Raw genomic sequence first — 16,048 nt, forward strand, 5'->3', positions numbered from 1 at the left:
CCAGAAAATGCACAAAATGGCAACCAAGCTCCGTTGGAAATGGGCTGATTTGTCTGCTGGGAATTTCTGTCAACTAATATCAAATAGTAGTCTTGGTGCAATACACATCGATTCACCATCGCATTATTTATGTTTTTTTCCTTCTAATTTCATCATCAACACGTAGTTTTCAGACCAAACAAAGTACCCAAAATGCATTGTGTGTCGCTTTCTCGGTCAGGGGCGTTCCACACGTGACGACACGTCAGGCATTGTCATCAACTCGAAAACAAGACTTCCTGAATGAATATTCAATGCGAGTCTTAAAACGTAAAATCTAGCTATATCCCATGGAATCTTTGTAAAATGTGCTCAGGAGAAGTCATTTACAAATTAGGGACACAACTTGTCCGGAGGCGTCAGTTGTCCTTTAAAAGTGATAAAACTTCAAGATCGCAAATCTAACTCTACTTTCTCGGGTGTTTTTATGTGGGGTGAAACTTAGATATTTCCTAATGAATGCAAATGATTGTTGTGCTCAAACCTCAGTAATATGAAGTTAGATGACTTGATAAATTCTAGACAATCATATTATTTTCTTAGATTTTTTTTTCCTTTCGTCTATGCTTCCAATCATAAAATAAAAACGAGAAAAGGCATTTTTTTACTTTTTTCTCACCCTCCATTTTGCCTCCAACTGGTTTTCATTGAAACAAAAGTATTGCATTGCCACCATTTTGTGACGCATTGAAGGAACTTTTTGAGGAGTTTCCTCAGGCCCGAATAGCGCTTTGCCATCATCTTTTCGGCAGGTTTTTTTTTTTGCTGGGGGCGGAGGGGTTGGCACTGGATAACAGTGAACATTTGTTTTACTTTAGAGTCACGTTACTTCAGTGAAGACTTTATAATTACAAAATGATCCGAACGGGAACGACAGAGTTGTAGTGGGACTGTCATGATCTGGTTGGCGACCAACGGGTGGCGCTGTCAGCCCCGCCTGCACCTGCACAGGTGCCGGTCGTTTCCAATCAGTCACACTCAAAAGGACACCTGGCACGACCTTCGGTGTCGGGTAATTGTTAAATGTTATTGAATGCTGTTGAACACAATTGCATGCACTGTGTGCAGTGCATGTGTTTGTTTAATCTTGGCGGACTTTTAATCTTGGTTTTCTTTTGATACTTTGTATTTTTTCCATTCAGATGATTTTGATGTTTTACATTTTGTTCCTGCTGACTTTATTTTAATACAATTTCTCAAATACAACCGCCTGCTCCCTCCTGCTTGCTTTTTGGGATCCGCACCCGCCATCACCACCTTGCAAAACGTGACAGCGACAAAGACATAGAGGCATCGTCAGAGAGCAAGAGTGTGTGGTATGTGGGGGGGAGGGGTAGTGGGAGGTGGGGAAGATGAAGTGCCGCAGCGGTCCAGTGGGGCTCGGAGGCGACCATCATCGCTTCTCCTGGTTGTCATCCTTCAACAGAGAAGGTTTGAAAGCGGGAGGGGGTGGAGTGTGTCAGGCCAGCGGGGGGGGGGGGGGGGGGGGTCGCTCGGTGAACCAACCTTGAGGACAGGACCTCTTGTGCATCCTCCTCTTCATTTTTATCATCATCATCATGCCGGCGTGGCGGAGGAACCTCGGCTTCTGCCTGCAGCGGCTGCACGAGGACGGTAAGCAACCGCTACGCTGCGCGTGCGTGGTCAACGTTCCAGAACGCGCGCAGTTTGCCAGCGTGTGAGCGTAGGGGTTTCGTGCACGTGGCATGTTGCGCATGCGTGGCCAATTTCTGGTTGACGATTCATGCAGCAATCCAGGACAATTAAAATGTAGTTTAATGGATTTTGCTTGTGCCTGCTTCACATTCTGAAAGTTCTCTGTTCGAATCCCTGTCGGGGCCTTTCTGTGTGGTCTTGGAATGTTACGTCATTCAAGTTGTTCGCGGCTTCATTTGCGAGTGTGTTGCAACTACGTACTTGTACAGTACCAATCCCATCGATTTTAAAATCATTACTCAAAAGTGAAAATGATTGGTGGAAGTGAGATGGGTATTTCTAGAAGTTGTAGTTTTTGTAGATCACTTTCGTTGTTCAATTCCAAACTGCAGTCTCATAGCTTCGTAAAAATCGTTTTTGAAGTCTGTAAATTGCTGAATTGGCCGCAATTTAAATTACACTGCTGTTGTCATAGATAAAGTTACGTAGAGTAGACGACAGCGGGCTAAAATATGCGTCAATGGCGGCCATGTTGGCAGTGGCGATTTTCCAACCGCAAGTGATGGCAAGTATGGCTACTAGCATAAGATCAGCAGCTACACGAGCAAGTTGTTTGTTTCTTTCAACTGAATCATATCCGTGGTTCTTTTTGTAGTCATCTAAACGTCTCTCAAAACATACTATTTTTTGGTACAGTATCATTGTTGTTTTCCCTTTAATTGAAATGACAAAATAGATGACACAGATGACAAAATAGATGAAACAGATTAATCAGTTATGAAAATAAGTGTTGGTGGTAGGGCCGATTATATCATTGCAAATAATACAATATTAAGTGCTTGATTTAAAGACCACATAATATATATTTTTTTTTTTTTTTTTTTTGGGGGGGGGCGTGTGCTTTTCATAAAAATGTGTTGTTAGTTTACATATTTGGCCTGCACCCACATATAGCACAGCAACAAATACATTGCGCTCTCCATTTTTGCCAATGAAGCGATTGAGGACTATTACCTCCTTTAGAGTCTCTCGAATGTGGTGCTCACCAAATACTAAAGTCATATTTTTATTGCCAGGATGCTGTTCACTTCCTCTCCCTCACCCTTTTGTTCCCCACCACACAACATCAGCGCAGACATATTTGCACCCTGGCTCATTCGCTGCCACCCGCTGAATACTGCCTTATGGCTGCATGAATTGGTCATAAATTGGACGGTGCTCTGTTTTTTGATAGCTGATTACCAGCCGCGGGGAGGTTTAACCCAGCAAGTCATTATCATGTTCATCACAGCAATGGTGAGGCTTTAATGAAGTTCCCTTGACTGCCCTTCAGCAAGGCACTGACCTCCCGCTTACTTGCTCATCACTGTTTCATGCCATGAAAAGCTCATTGGAGGGTGGTCTGTTCAAAGAGAGCAAAAGGAGGGTGAAAAAAATGACAGAAATCAGTCACATCATGAAGTCCAAAGCAAAGTGGTTTATCATTAAGAAAAAAAGGAAATAAATATATATTTTTCAAAGGAAATAAAAATTAGTTGCTACATTACAGGTACATGTAAAATGAAATATAATAGTCAATATTCAACGTTGGGGTTACATAGAAAAAAATGATGTAAATCTGGCAAATAAGGTGGACACATCCTGAATTCGAGCTGTGTGAAATATTACGAGGTTGAAAGAAATACTGCATTAGATGTGTGTGTGTGTGTGTGTGTGTGTGTGTGTGTGTGTGTGTGTGTGTGTGTGGGCATATGCGTGTGAAAATATGTGTGTGTCTGCGTGTGTGTTAGTGTGAGTGTGTGGCAGGAACAACGTGTGTCCCAGGGGCCTTCAATCAGCTCGCAGACGGCAGCAGAGGGATAATTTAAGGGTGCAAACAATCACGGTGTTCGTGTGATGTGCAAGAAGGAGAGGAAGCGAGGGGAAGAGGGTGGAAAAAAAGCAAGACGGACAAAAGCTTTTGTCGTCATCTTCGGCAGCTGTGCAAGGACGCAGCAGAAATCACAACAGGTCATGAAATTTTTAAGTTTTAAACCAGCGTGTAATGAAAATCCATAAAAGGGATAGATTAAAATAAAAATAAAGAAGACTAGATGTACCATTTAAAAATATTTTAGGTAAAAAAAACAATTGTGTATTTCATTTATGAAATCAATAAACTGTGACAGTCAACACACAATGTCACTTTTTTAAGTACAATACAATTTAATACAATAGATATATTTATATAACACTATATAACGCTTGAACAACAGCTGAAGCTGTAACAAAACGCTGAACATGGACTATCATATACAGGAAATAAAGCAGTCACAAAGATAGTAGAAAGCACCAGGGAGTACAACCAAGATCAAGGCGTAATCATGCTGAGTCGAATGCTAAGTAACAAAGACATTTGGAACCGTGACAAAAATTGGCTTGACTGATGTTCATGCCAAATCATTCTTATTATTGTTATTGTTATATTTTTATTAGCATTAAATTAGAGAACTGACCAAACTAAAATGAAATAAAATTTAAACAAAACAATATCATGCGGTATGCGGAGCGACAGGTTGCAGAGCGCAGGGTCCGCTAGCTTAATGCTAACCTATATGCGAAACGCCATAGACAAGCAAATGGAAATGAGCATGCATTGATTTTTATGATCATTCCGCAGAGCACAGGGCTATGTCTGCTAGCTTAACGCTAACCTATATGCGAAACTCCATAGACAGGCTAATGGAAATGAGCACACATTGATTTTTATGATAATTCCGCAGAGCGCAGGGCTAACCTATGTCTACTTTCTTAATTCTAACCTATGCAGGGGTCGGCAACCTTTACGACTCAAAGAGCCATTTGGACCCATTTCCCACAGAAAAGAAAACACTGGGAGCCACAAAATCCTTTTGACATTTAAAATGAAGACAACACTGTATCTTTTCATCATCGTTTTTTACCTTTATATATGCATAAAGAAACTATAGTGTGTTGCATTTATGAATCAATGAACTGTTATATACAGAGAAGCGAAATTACATTTCTGCACGCAACAGAAACATTTTAAACTCCGAAAAAAAGACGTTGGGTTGAAGATTACTTTCAAATATAATACTCAATGTCTATTTGAAAAAAAAAAGAATATTTGCAAAATGGCAAATACAATATTTATCACCTGGTTAATGTGATTTCTGCTCCTGCACCTCAGCGCACAGCCTCTGCACATCAGGGCTGTATGACGTTACCTTCATCTTCACACGGGACTGTAAGCTGTCATCTGACAGGCGTGAGCGATGTCTGTTTTTAAGGCGAACAAATCTGCCCACGTATCATTAAACGTTCTGTTGTCTTCAGACACTTTTCTTTTCTTAGATTTATCCATAGTTGGCCTACCTGGGAGTCGAAAAATTCACGAAATCGTGCGCAATTTGGCGGTTGTGACCGGATATACGTCCACTGTCGATGGTTGTGACGTATATTATGAGCGACAAACAACAATTGAATACGTTTTATTTTGTATTATTTATAATCACCATAATCTTCAAATTGAGAATTACATTTTAAAAACGAACGAACTAAAATAATATACATCGAATTAAATACTCATTATTTATTTTCTAAAGCCGCAGGGAGCCGCAGCAGGGGCGTGAAAGAGCCACATGCGGGCTGCCGACGCCTGTTCTAACCGAAATGCGAAACTCGATAGACAGGCTAATGGAAATGAGTATGCATCGATTTTTGGTCGATCATGTCGACCCTTCAAACAACTCCTTGACAATTTTGTGGTGCAGGACAATGACAAAGACTCAAATTGGCAAGCTTACACACACATGGAGCAGCAACACACACTCACAAAACTCACATGGGCATATATGTGTGTGTGTGTGTGTGTGTGTGTGTGTGTGTGCAGGATGCGTGAAGAATCTACTTAGCCGTGGGTTAGCAGCTTCAGTCATAATTGGAGCTGACCACGAGTCATGCGGCGAGAGCGAATGATCGCCATTCATACATCATGAAGACAAGACTTTTGTCTTTGTTGGTGATGTGTTCCTCTTCAGCCCTGCAATGCGACAGCCACAAAAAAAGAAAAAGCAGCTAAAACACAATCAAGTGACAAATCGTTACCCTCATTACCGCAACAAAAAAAACATGGAAGTGTGACTGCGTGTTTGTGAGCGCCTTGTGCATTTCTGCGTGTTACATCATGGAGTCCCGCCGGGAGATGGATTGGCGTAATGAGGAAGCCGCAGTTATTTGTTCCTCTTTAGCCCAACGCTGGAAACCGTTTGCCACTTCGCTTATTCCGATCCCGTGGGCAGAAATCCGCCCCGCATGACGAGACGATAAATAGCCTCAATTTTTGCAATATTGACATCCTGTCGCTCTCTCAGACTTTGTCCATGCAGGCGGTCCATTGATTTTTTGTCTTATTTATTATTTATTATTTTTGTCTTATTTATTATATGTATGTATATATTTATTTATTTGTATACATTTATTCATGTGTCTATTTATTTATCCATCCATCCATTTTCCATACCGCTTATTCCTCATTAGGGTTGCGGGGGGTGCTGGAGCCTCTCTCAGCTGTCTTCGGGCACGAGGCGGGGGACACCCTGAATTGGTTGCCAGCCAATCGCAGGGCACACAGAGACAAGCAACCATTTGCACTCACACTCACACCTAGGGACAATTTGGAGTGTTAAATCTGCCTGCCATGCATGTTTTTGGAATGTTGGAGGAAACCGGAGGACCCGGAGAAAACCTACGTGGGCCCGGGGAGAACATGCAAACTCCACACAGGGAGGCCGGAGCGGGACGCGAACCAGCGACCTCTGCATTGTGAAGGCGCCGTGCTAACCACTCGACGACTGGGCGGCCCTATTTACTTATCTATTTATTTATTTTTTATTTATTTGTGACTAATTGTCCCAAATCTCGCCAGAAAAAAAATGAAGAAATGATTTTTTTTTCACGTTTGTATTTTTTTCTATTTATTACTTATGTAAAATTATTTTTAAAAACAAAATTACACCTTCTTTCCCCAGTGTTAGAAAGCAATACAAAATGAATTTCTGCATCATCAGCGGTTTTCATTTTTCGTCGGCGAAGACCAGCACTAATGTGATCTGAATGTGTTTGATTCTGAATGATTCAATCTGAATGATTTGATATCATGCGTGCAATAATATTGTCATGTGTTTTCACATACGTTGAAGAATCCAAGCAGATTTCGGGGTCTTTTTCTGTCAATGGATATTTTGATCACGCCTCCACTGACACAATTCATGTCATCGTCTGTAATTGTGTGCGTGGGTGTGCGCGTGTCTATGTGTGAACCAAGTAAAGCAGAACAAGATGGCAGCAAGTCAGTCAGTGTTAGCATCTGTACTGTCTATTGCCCAGAGCTAAAGAACACACACACACACACACACACACACACACACACACACACACACACACACACACGCAAGTGCACACACACACACACGCAGGGACCAATGATTTATTTTGAAGGCCAAGATGCTTGACAGGGAATAACTTTAACTTTTTTAATCGATTGCAAACATGTATGCTTTCCTCTTCAGAACTATTTGAATCATATTCATAACTGGATGTGTAACAAGAAAGCATATTCTCCGAATCTGAAGCCATTGTTTTGATTCTCCAGTTATGCAAGACGTCTTGCAGTGACGTCACGAACTGGGGGCGGGACTTTCTGTAAATGCCCAATTCGCAGCTCAATTTTTTGCAGATTTTGGACAATAAGTCATTTTTATTGGTGTTTTGCATTTGAATAAAAATATACTGCATGTTTTGGGTATTTTAGATGCTATAAAAGTTTTTCTGATGTCAGTTAAGAAACAAAAAAGTGACATCGGTTGTCCTTTAAATGTCTTAGTTTTCACGATGTTCCACAATAAACGTTTAGGACATCAATACAAGGCGTCATCCTTGACCAAGGTAGATACAAAGCTGCTTGTTCGCTACCAATTTCTTAATTTATTTACTTAGTAATTTTAACCAATCGGCTTTTTGAGGCATTTAATGAGGAATATCTGTAACTACTTCAAAACAAATTAATCGATTTGAGAGACGAATAAGTGATTCTTTCTACTTCCGGTCTAAATGTTGCCGTCGATTAATCATCGCCCTGTGAGGGTACTCAAACGACCACTAGAGGGGGCCACAGACTCACAACATACCGTTGTGTGTGTTTGAAATCCTCTTGTTTGGGATAGTAGCCTCTCGGCCCGGTAGCAAAACACACGTTGACAAACACGCACGAAAAAAAACGAAAAAGCCATGAATAACTCCCGCCATGTTGGCTATCATGCACACGCGCAGCACTTGACAGTTTCAATGGCGAAGCGCTTCCTCTCTGCGTCACTTTTACACAATGCTGTTTGACAACAAACAAAGCCGTTATTCATCCTCCAACGCACATGTGGCAACACGCGAACAACGCGCACACGCACATACATGCACGTCGAAGGGTCACGGTGTTAATTAATTAGCAGCAGGGGGTTAATAGAAAGCCTGTTGGATGTGTGCATCACCCCTAGGCCACATTTGAAAGACACACACACACGCGCACACGCGCACAACAGCAAGCCAAAGAAAAAGCAAAGTGTGTGTGTGTGTGTGTGTGTGTGTGTGTGTGTGACCCATTTAACATCAGGTGCACGCCACCAACACAATCGTTTTTTGCTGTGTTACCATGGCAACACATGCTTCAAACAATAGTGGTGTATGTGCTTGGTAATGGCATTTGAGTACCGTGTGTGTGTATGTGTCTGTGTGTGTGTGTGTGTGTGTGTGTGTGTGTGCGTGTGTGTGTGTGTGTGTATAGGTGTAGCTGTGGTGTGTGTGTTTGTATGTGATTGTGGGCAGTGGTATGAGTGAGTGTTGGTTGTGTGCCTGTTTGTGTGCATGTGGTCCGATGTTCATAGACCTGGTGAAGCAGCATGTGGCTCATCCCCCAAGATTCCTATTCAACTATAAACAATTGGCGGCAGGGTGTTATAAAAGTCGTCGGTTGACCCATTTTGTGCTCCTATGCGACTGTGCTGTGTGCACTTTCCTATTGGGAATCAATGGGTGAGGGGATAACACTAGGGTTTGTGCTTTTGTAGATGACGTCTCCCACGCTGTGCTGGAAATGCAAATGACGAGAAAAGTGGCGTTGGACTGCAAGTACCAAAATTAGTCAAAGGGAATGAAATGAGTAGCTTTGATTTGATTGAAGTCGGCTTCGACCACACCCACGGTGGCGCAACCCTCCCTACAGCAGTTTTGCATTCCTCGTAGATGGGGAGTGATTTACGCGTGTCACGAAAACCCAGCTTTTGTTTTTTTTCCCCTCAGCAAACAAATGTATGTGTGTGATCTAAACTTGTGACAGCACCTGCTGTGTTTGTCAGCAGACTTTGCATGCTATTCTGTACAATCATTCAAGCAATTCTCAGCGGTTCTCTCTATTCTGTCATTGCTAATCTCTGGAGCCTAAAGCAATCCAAATGGTTTCTATGACAGGAAGAATTGACTTGAATGGAGGCTAAACAGGAGCGTTGGAGGACAAACAATAAGGGTTTTCACTCTGCTTTGAACAGGGAAAGATGTATGTCCCACCTCGCCTGTCAGTCCATCATGCCCCCGCCGCCTCGCTTTGACTTTTTGTTTTGCCGTCAAGTGAGCCAAAGCAGGCATGAGACCTCAAACAATGAAGAAAAAGCGAGTGACGCGCTACCCGATGTCTTTTCACGACGTTGTGTCATCCAGTTTGTCTTTGGTGGACACCTGAAAATCGCTCAATATGATGCTGACATGAGCACTTCAAATCAAAATGGCTCAAATCTTGTGTCTCCTCAGGCAGGGCTTCTTGTGGCTTTTTTGTGGCTCTACCCATGAAAGGCATGACAACCAAATTTCATTATGTTGAGTGAAAGTGGTGAAAGGGTCTGAATTATTTTTTTAAGTCTGTCTGTCCACCTGTCCGTCCGCCCGTCCGTGTCACGGTTTGCAAGGTGGCGATGGCAGTTGTGGATCCCAAAAAGCAGGCAAGAGGGAGCAGTAGGTTGTATTTGAGAAATTGTATTAAAACAATAAAAAAATCTAAAACATCAAAATCATCTGAACTGAAAAATACAAATTATCAAAGAAAAAGCAAGAGTAAAAGTCTGCCAAGATCAAACAAACACATGAACAGCATACAATGCAAACAATTGCATACAATGACCCGACAGCGAATGGTCGTGCCGGGAGTCCTTTTGACTGCCACTGATTGGAACGACCAGCACCTGCGTGCCTTCTCGATTTGTTTGTAGACTTGCTTGTAATACATGTGCCTACCAAAGGAAGAATGAATGGAAAAAAAACATCCAAGAGACTCCAAAAGACATGTTGTGAACAACATGTCTTGACTTTTTACATTTCTTCAAGAAGCTGGATGCGGGGGTGGAGGTATACACACACACGCACACACACACACACACACACACACACACACACACACACACACACACACACACACACACACACACACACACACACACACACACACACACACACACACACACACGCACAGAGCCAGGGAGGAGGGTAGGAGATCATCATCAAATCCTCAAACCTCAAAAAAGCTTGAGTCTCCCAGCCCTCCTCATTCAAAAGCTCCGAGGACGAGCAAGTAAAGAATCCGGGTGGGAAGGCGTCTGCGTGCCGACAAAGACGAGAGACGAGGGTGACGAGTGAAAGTTCCTCCCTAAAGACCAGGAGAAGTTTGCCGTGTTGGTTTTGGCTGACGAGGCAATGGACAAAGTGGAGCGGGTGATGAAGATGGTGACTCGGATGTCGCCGAGGAAGAAGAGGAGCGAGGGAAGAAACACTGTGGTGGCGGGGGGAGAAGCGCTGCACAGCCCCGACACTTTCTGTGACGAATTGCGTCGCTTCGGCCTCTGCTTTGCTGGTGAGTGTGCGCGCGTGTATCGAGTGGAGCACTTCTGCGACTCATCATTGTTATGGACTAAATTCAATCAGCCCCCCTCCTCCCTTTAGCTACAAAGTTTAACTGATCATCATGAAAATATCTGGACACGTTTCACATAGAAAATACCCATCATAAACGGTACAGGAAGTACAGATGTGCTCCCAGGTGAGCTGAAAATAAAATAATCACCCCCCCACCCCATACCCCTCTCACTCTACAATACCAGATCAACATGAAATTGCCACCAAAAAAAGTCTCAACGACCCATATGCCAAATTAATCAGGAAGTCAGCCATTTTAGTTGAAAGCAGCTATTTTCCACGCTGTGACAGCCTTTGCAAAGCGAGGAAAAAAAAATCAATCATCCCCTTACAGCAGTTTCATTGATGAAAAAAGGAAAAAAAAGATAACAATGGAATGAATGTTGGTCATGTCTGTCATTCATATCAGCGCGCATGGAAAATTGTCAAGGACCCTGCCGGAAATTGCCTTGGTTCGAAATTGTCATACCAGGCTCATATGTTGAACCCCAGAGACTTTTCCCAAATGCGAAGCAAAGGTACTTGACAGTGTCTGAGATTGATGACCAATTGTCAAAGTTTGAAGATCGTTTGGAGTATGACTGCTCGCCTGCAGCTTCAATCTTTGTTCTTGTTGAGGTTGTCTCGTATTCGCTTTGCGATTCCCATGTTAGCATCGGCGATGCTGTTGTGAGGCTGTTTGAAGTCGACTTTATTTTTGTGCTGACTTACTGCGCTTCTGTGCGCACACACACACACACACACACACACACACACACACACACACACACACACACACACACACACACACACACACACACACACACACACACACACACACACACACACACACACACACACACACACATCCACTGGCTGTATACACTGGCTGTCTTTGCCCTCTTTGTCGGATCAAAGTGATTTAAATCTAATGTTTTCTGATTCATGTTGTCTTTGAAGAACATGAGGATGCACACCCGCATTCACACACACAGCAATGAAGCAATGAAGCTAGCCAATTAATCTGGGATTGCGGCGGGGGAGGGCTCCACAAATCTGTTTGGGGAAAATAGAGACAAGTTTGAGGTGGATTAATTAATTAATAAATCAATTAATTAATTAATTCACTGCCATTTCCAATTTTTTCTGGTTTTGTGTTTTCTTGTTGGAGTGCTGATAAAGCCCTGGCCAGACCTCATAACAATGTTTTTTTTCCCTTCCACAAGGGGGCAGCATTTTCCTTTTTTCCATGTCAGCGCTTTGTTCCAGCATCAGATGTTAAAGCGCAATACAAACCAATGTGTATGTATTGCATTTTATTTTGGACAGCCACCCTCATTTCAAGCTCATATAACTCCAGACCCATACAATTTAGGAATTAACTCTTTTTTTCTGATGAAAGAAGAGACTCTCAGGTTTTTATGTAGTCCCAAAACTCAATATTCAGTGGGTCCTGGAATTTGAGTGATAATGACAAAAACCCTCTCACTAGAGTGGACACATTTTTTTCACGTCTGGCAGTGAATAAATAAATAAATAAATAAATAAATAAATAAATAAATAAATAAAATAGGATTGATTCAATCCAAGCAAACCAATGCTATGTGATTTTGGCAGTCAAAATCAATAATCAATAGCGAGATCCATGCGCAGCAGTTAAAGGTCGAGCATCATGTAGCCCTTAGAATGTGTGTGTGAATGTGTGTGTTTGCGTGTGATACACTGAAAATAATAGACACCAAATGAGAACAGTGTTATTATAACAATGTGAGTTATTTGAGTGACGTATTCCGCCCACAGGCCACAGCTCAGAAAATAAGCGAGAGATTGGAATCGGAGGGAAGGAAGGAAGGGGGGGGGGGCAAGGGAGGAATGGAAGGAGGGCATGATCGAAATGTGAGCGGAGAAGTGAAGTGAGTGGTACCAAGGAAGCTGGATTGAGGAGCTAAATTTAGCATCTCACTTTCAAGGATCAATCCTCACTCACTCCCCCACCCCCTTGCTCCGACAAAAGTTTTGGGTGGTGGTGAACCATCAAGAGAAGGAAACACGACCATATATAGATATATACATTTATCGTTCTTTTTCTTGCTCAGCCTGAGCACTTCAATCTGTTTGAAGCACCTCTTTTCCAAGTCCATTTTTTCCTGACTATTGAGTTGTGCGCCTCCGTCGTCATGACCGTCGTGTGAATTGCTCCTTGATGGCAATATTTATTCAACTGCGGCGTGGCGGCGCCTCCGTAAAACGTCAATTCCCTTTTTGGTCCCTCGTGCAGACAAGAGGTGACGAAGAAGATGAAGGCAGGGCTGGTGTTCACTTCCATGTTGGCTCCTCTTTCTGGAGCGCGATGGCGTTCTGATGGTTTATGAAGGTGCCCTCTCTCCTTACTTTTTCCTGCATTTATCTAGACATTGTTAGCAACTGAGTTTCCTTTTGCTTTATTATTATTATTTAGTTATTTATTTAGTTATTTATTTTCACTTTCGTCGTTGCACTGAGAGTTTGGGGATTTCATTGTTAGCTTAGCATCAGTGGCTAGCTGCCAAAAAGGAGTTCAAACGAGCAGCTGGTTTAGCTCAATTTCCCACAGAATCATATTGAATTTGAATATTGTGTACTCTGTGTAGTCTGTAATGTCACAATGTAATATAATTAGTGGCACAAATAATAAAAACATGTAGCCAAAACATGATAACACTCACAGTTACTCGGGGGGGGGGGGGGGGGGGGGGGGTATATTTTCTAGCTATCTAGAGATTGCTACAGTTGGTTTGAGATGTATTAAGAACGACGTCACGTTTCATTTTTGGTCTTTGGTGTTTAGTCAGAGGCTAACTGTTTGGCTTGATAGCTTGATTTGGTTTTTACGTTGTCTGGTTTCCCGCTGCAAGTCGCAAACCTCCCCTTGATACGGTTTGACCTTTTTGGAAGCTAGCGGAGCATTCTAAATCCAATCTGAATTCAAGGTGGGCCAATCGTCAATCACCTCAACGGGCAAACACTTCAAAAGCCATTTAGCTCGCGCATCAGACCACTTGACGTCTTTTCCATTAGCACTTGTGGAAAATGTATAAGATTGACGGCGGAGAAAGTTTGCATTGTGGTTATGTATTTTTTGGAGTCGTGACCTTTTGTTGCTGTTGTTGTCATGGTGACGAACAACGATGATAACTCGCTGCACCCTGGGAGAGGTCACACGAGACGACGTGGAGAAGGCGAGGCGTGGGGGAGGACGACGACGGGGGGGATGAGAATACGGCGGCATCATTTCACGCCGCTTCCCACACATGCCAACCAGCCAGCGAGCGAGCGAGGGAGCGAGTGAGTGAGAGACTTTGAGAGAGGCGGTCGAAGGATGCTGGAATCTCCGGCTTGCTTCTTTGGCCATGTGACTTCTTTGCTGAGCTCCTGAAGAAGCAAACAAGGGACGAAGGCAGGATGTTCTCTGTGTCACTCAAGTGCCGTTTGGGGGTCATCCGGCGTCAAGTCAAGGGTACGGCGTGTGTGCGCTTGTGTTCGGTGGGGGTGTACTCATTGCGAAGCAGCAGGTGTGTTTCAGGCAAAGTTTGCGTCCGTCATTGGGTATGCTCCTTTCAAAAAAAAAGTGGCTCACCGTGCATGTTAGTGTTTATGCAACGTCAACGTGCGTGTGTTTGTATGTGTGTGTGTTTGTAGGTTTTTGTGTGTTTTGCGTTTTTGTGTGGGTGTGGAGCTTAAGGCTTGTTGCACTGACCGCACTTGTGTGTTACTCTGTTTTGTGTATGTGTGTCACAATACTGTACTTGTACTTCTGCATTTGTGTTATCGTGTGTGTGTGTGTGTGCGTGTGTGTGTGTGCGTGTGTGTGTGTGTGTGTGTGTGTGTGTGTGTGTGTGTGTGTGTGTGTGTGTGTGTGTGTGTGTGTGTGTGTGTGTGTGTGTTTCATTATATGAAAACGCCTCCTCCTGCTCATGTATTCAAATCTGGTTGTCTGTTTTTCATATTTGGGAATTATTTCACCAAAAACAAACAAAACAACAACAACAAAAACCCTAAATTCCAAAACAATACAAAACATATTAATGATTTGAAAATCCAGACCCCAAAGCAAGTTTGAGTTTGCGGCATGAAATTTGGTCGTGAGTCCACCAAAACATTCCAAGAAGTCATTCCAGAAAAGTCCTTTTCAGCTCAATTGTGTTCACCGGATTTGAGTTTGACTCAACATCATGAAATTTGGTCAACATTTGTAACATGCACAGAGCCACAAACCATCTCAACAAGCCATTTGTAAAAAGTCTGAAATTGTGATTCAAAGCTGCAAAATAATGCAACTTACATCTCTGCGGTTGAGTGTGCAGCATGACATTTGTTAAGCATGATGAGACCCACCTAAAACTGTCACAAAGCCTTAGCCACACACAAAAAAACATTTTGGTTTGAAGTTGTCAGTTCTTACTGCATCATCATTGAAACGTCCGACACATTTTGTAAAGTGGAATTTCCCATCAAAACAAATTTTCTGTAATACAACAGTGGCATCATTTATGCAAACGATTACACTGTGTATGCTTGTGAAACACTATATGCTTGGGTGTGTCTGTGTGTGCGTGTGTGTTTTTTTTACCCGCATCATTCATATTCATCTTTCTTGTTAAATGCACCAAACTTGATCACTTTGGTGCGAAGACGCGATCACCGCATGGAATATTCATGACAATTAAAAGGAGTCATATTTTTTTCATGGCGAAGCGGCTTTAAAGGACAACCGACACCATTTTTTTTTTGTTTCCTGACATCAGATAAACGTTTGATAGCATCTAAAATACCCAAAACACGCAGGCTGATATTTTTAGACAAATGCAAAACACCAATAAAAATGACTTAAATGTCCCAAAACTGCCACAAAATGAGCTCGAAAACTGAGGAGATTCAGAAAGTGCTGCCTCCTTGTTCGTGACGTCACTATTCGTAACACACTGCCATGCTCCAGAATCAAAACAATGGCTTCAGAGAGTTCAGATTAGGAGAAGATGCTTTCTTGTTACTCATCCAGTTATTTAAATAGTTCTGAAGAGGAAAGCATAAATGTTTACAATCGATTAAAGAAGTCCTTCCGTATCAATTACAGCCATCTGGACTCCAATGTAGCGTCCCAGAAAATGCACAAGATGGCGCACAAGCTCTGTTGGAAATGGGCTGATTTGTCCGCTGGGAATTTGTGCAAACTTACACCTTTATGCGTGTTACCGCAATTGGCTGCGACACACGATTCACCATCGCGTTATTTATGTAGTTTTCCTACTAATTTCGCGATCAACAGTGTTTTCAGACAAAAAAAAAGTACCCAAAATGCATTGTGTGTCGCTTTCTCCGTCACGGG

General features: G+C 42.6%; 1 protein-coding gene and 1 long non-coding RNA gene across 8 annotated transcripts in view; one reads left to right on the forward strand and one right to left on the reverse strand.

Annotated features, from left to right (window-relative positions):
- Positions 1-1,317: 1,317 nt before the first annotated feature.
- Positions 1,318-5,784, reverse strand: LOC148890660 (uncharacterized). The gene is made up of 3 exons (XR_016116605.1): positions 4,853-5,784; positions 1,546-3,097; positions 1,318-1,456 (listed from the first exon to the last, which is right to left on the reverse strand). It is a non-coding gene; the product is annotated as an uncharacterized LOC148890660 (long non-coding RNA).
- The window catches only part of grip2b (glutamate receptor interacting protein 2b), a 67,323-nt gene continuing 52,759 nt past the window's right edge, over positions 1,485-16,048 (forward strand). For 2 of the 7 annotated variants that reach the window (XM_089009974.1, XM_089009977.1), the window contains exon 1: positions 1,485-1,653. In XM_089009974.1, coding sequence (XP_088866100.1) covers positions 1,599-1,653 — 55 coding nt within the window. In that variant the 5' untranslated portion in view covers positions 1,485-1,598. Of the gene's footprint in view, positions 1,654-10,351; positions 10,643-14,001; positions 14,180-16,048 lie in introns of those variants that run through there. The other 5 variants (XM_089009971.1, XM_089009972.1, XM_089009976.1 and 2 more) reach the window with 3 other exon arrangements.

The sequence above is a fragment of the Hippocampus bargibanti genome, linkage group LG12 (genome assembly GCF_051943395.1).
Source record: "Hippocampus bargibanti isolate YZ-2025 linkage group LG12, ASM5194339v1, whole genome shotgun sequence".
Classification (NCBI taxonomy): domain Eukaryota; kingdom Metazoa; phylum Chordata; class Actinopteri; order Syngnathiformes; family Syngnathidae; genus Hippocampus; species Hippocampus bargibanti.